Consider the following 1,009-nt stretch of genomic DNA (forward strand, 5'->3'; position numbering starts at 1 on the left):
CAGGGGTCTGCCCCCTCCCCAAGTCTCATGCCAGCATCCCGAGGAGGGTGCAGTCATGATTGCGGGTGCCCCTCCGTGGAGCAGGAGGCAGAGTGGGTCCATGTCCTCCCTGCGGGGCTGGGGAGCTGCACAAGGCCAGGCGGGAGCCCCATACCTGCTCTTGGGTGGAGATGTAGTCATCAATGAAGGGGACACCCTCATTAGGTCCCTGCCCACGCACACATGTGATCCTGGCCACCGACATCTGGCTGGGCTTGATGGTGGATTTGGTCCCGTCGCTGCGCAGCTCGGCCTCCTCCTGCACCAGGCGAGAGGAGCGCTCAGTCACCGACAGCTCCCATAGTCCCCAGGGACTGGACGCACCCAGAGGGGCTGCGCCTGTGCCCCGGCACCCCTTCCCCTGCCACGGGGAGGTCTGACCTCGTTCAGCGTGACAAACTCGGCATCCAGTCCCACGAGGTCGCCTGCCTGTGGCATCTCGCTCAACATGAGGGGGATGAAGGTGGCATGGCACTTGCGCTGCTTGCGAGCCAGGGAGGCCTCTGCGAGCAGCACGCTGGCTTCGATGGGGTTCTTGACTACAGGAAAAGGGGAAGGGAGATCAGCCACGAACTGGCGTTGCTGGCCACACAGCCACTTCCACCCCAGACACTCACTGACGAGGTTGTACTTGGCGTTGAGGTTCCTCCGGACGTAGTAGAGGATAGCTGGCACCTTCCAGCTCATGTCAAACTGCACCGCCTCACACTGCAGGGGAGGGGGGGACAGTGCAGGGGCAGCCCGGCATGTGGTGGGGTGCTCCTGCCCCTCCATGGGGTCCCCACAGCCATGGTCTCGCCTTGACAGGCAGCTGGAGCACGGCCCCGAGTGCTCACCTTGTCCACGGGCTCGATGAGGAAGTCGTTGAAGAGGTACCACTGCTGGTGTGTGACTCCCTGGGGACAGAGGCACAGGCACTGCCTTAGGGGCCCCCCCCAGGCAAATGCAATGACTCCTCAGTTACCAGGGA

General features: G+C 63.6%; 1 protein-coding gene across 1 annotated transcript in view; it reads right to left on the bottom strand.

Annotated features, from left to right (window-relative positions):
- Positions 1–1,009, bottom strand: part of PAN2 (PAN2 poly(A) specific ribonuclease subunit) — a gene marked incomplete at both ends in the record, with an annotated part of 10,293 nt that overhangs the window by 736 nt on the left and 8,548 nt on the right. Inside the window, 4 exons of the mRNA XM_010287490.1 lie at positions 155–298; positions 421–578; positions 657–747; positions 876–935. Of these exons, the coding sequence (XP_010285792.1) occupies positions 155–298; positions 421–578; positions 657–747; positions 876–935 (453 nt within the window). The remainder of the gene's footprint in view (positions 1–154; positions 299–420; positions 579–656; positions 748–875; positions 936–1,009) is intronic.

The sequence above is a fragment of the Phaethon lepturus genome, unplaced genomic scaffold (genome assembly GCF_000687285.1).
Source record: "Phaethon lepturus isolate BGI_N335 unplaced genomic scaffold, ASM68728v1 scaffold44925, whole genome shotgun sequence".
In the NCBI taxonomy this organism is placed as follows: domain Eukaryota; kingdom Metazoa; phylum Chordata; class Aves; order Phaethontiformes; family Phaethontidae; genus Phaethon; species Phaethon lepturus.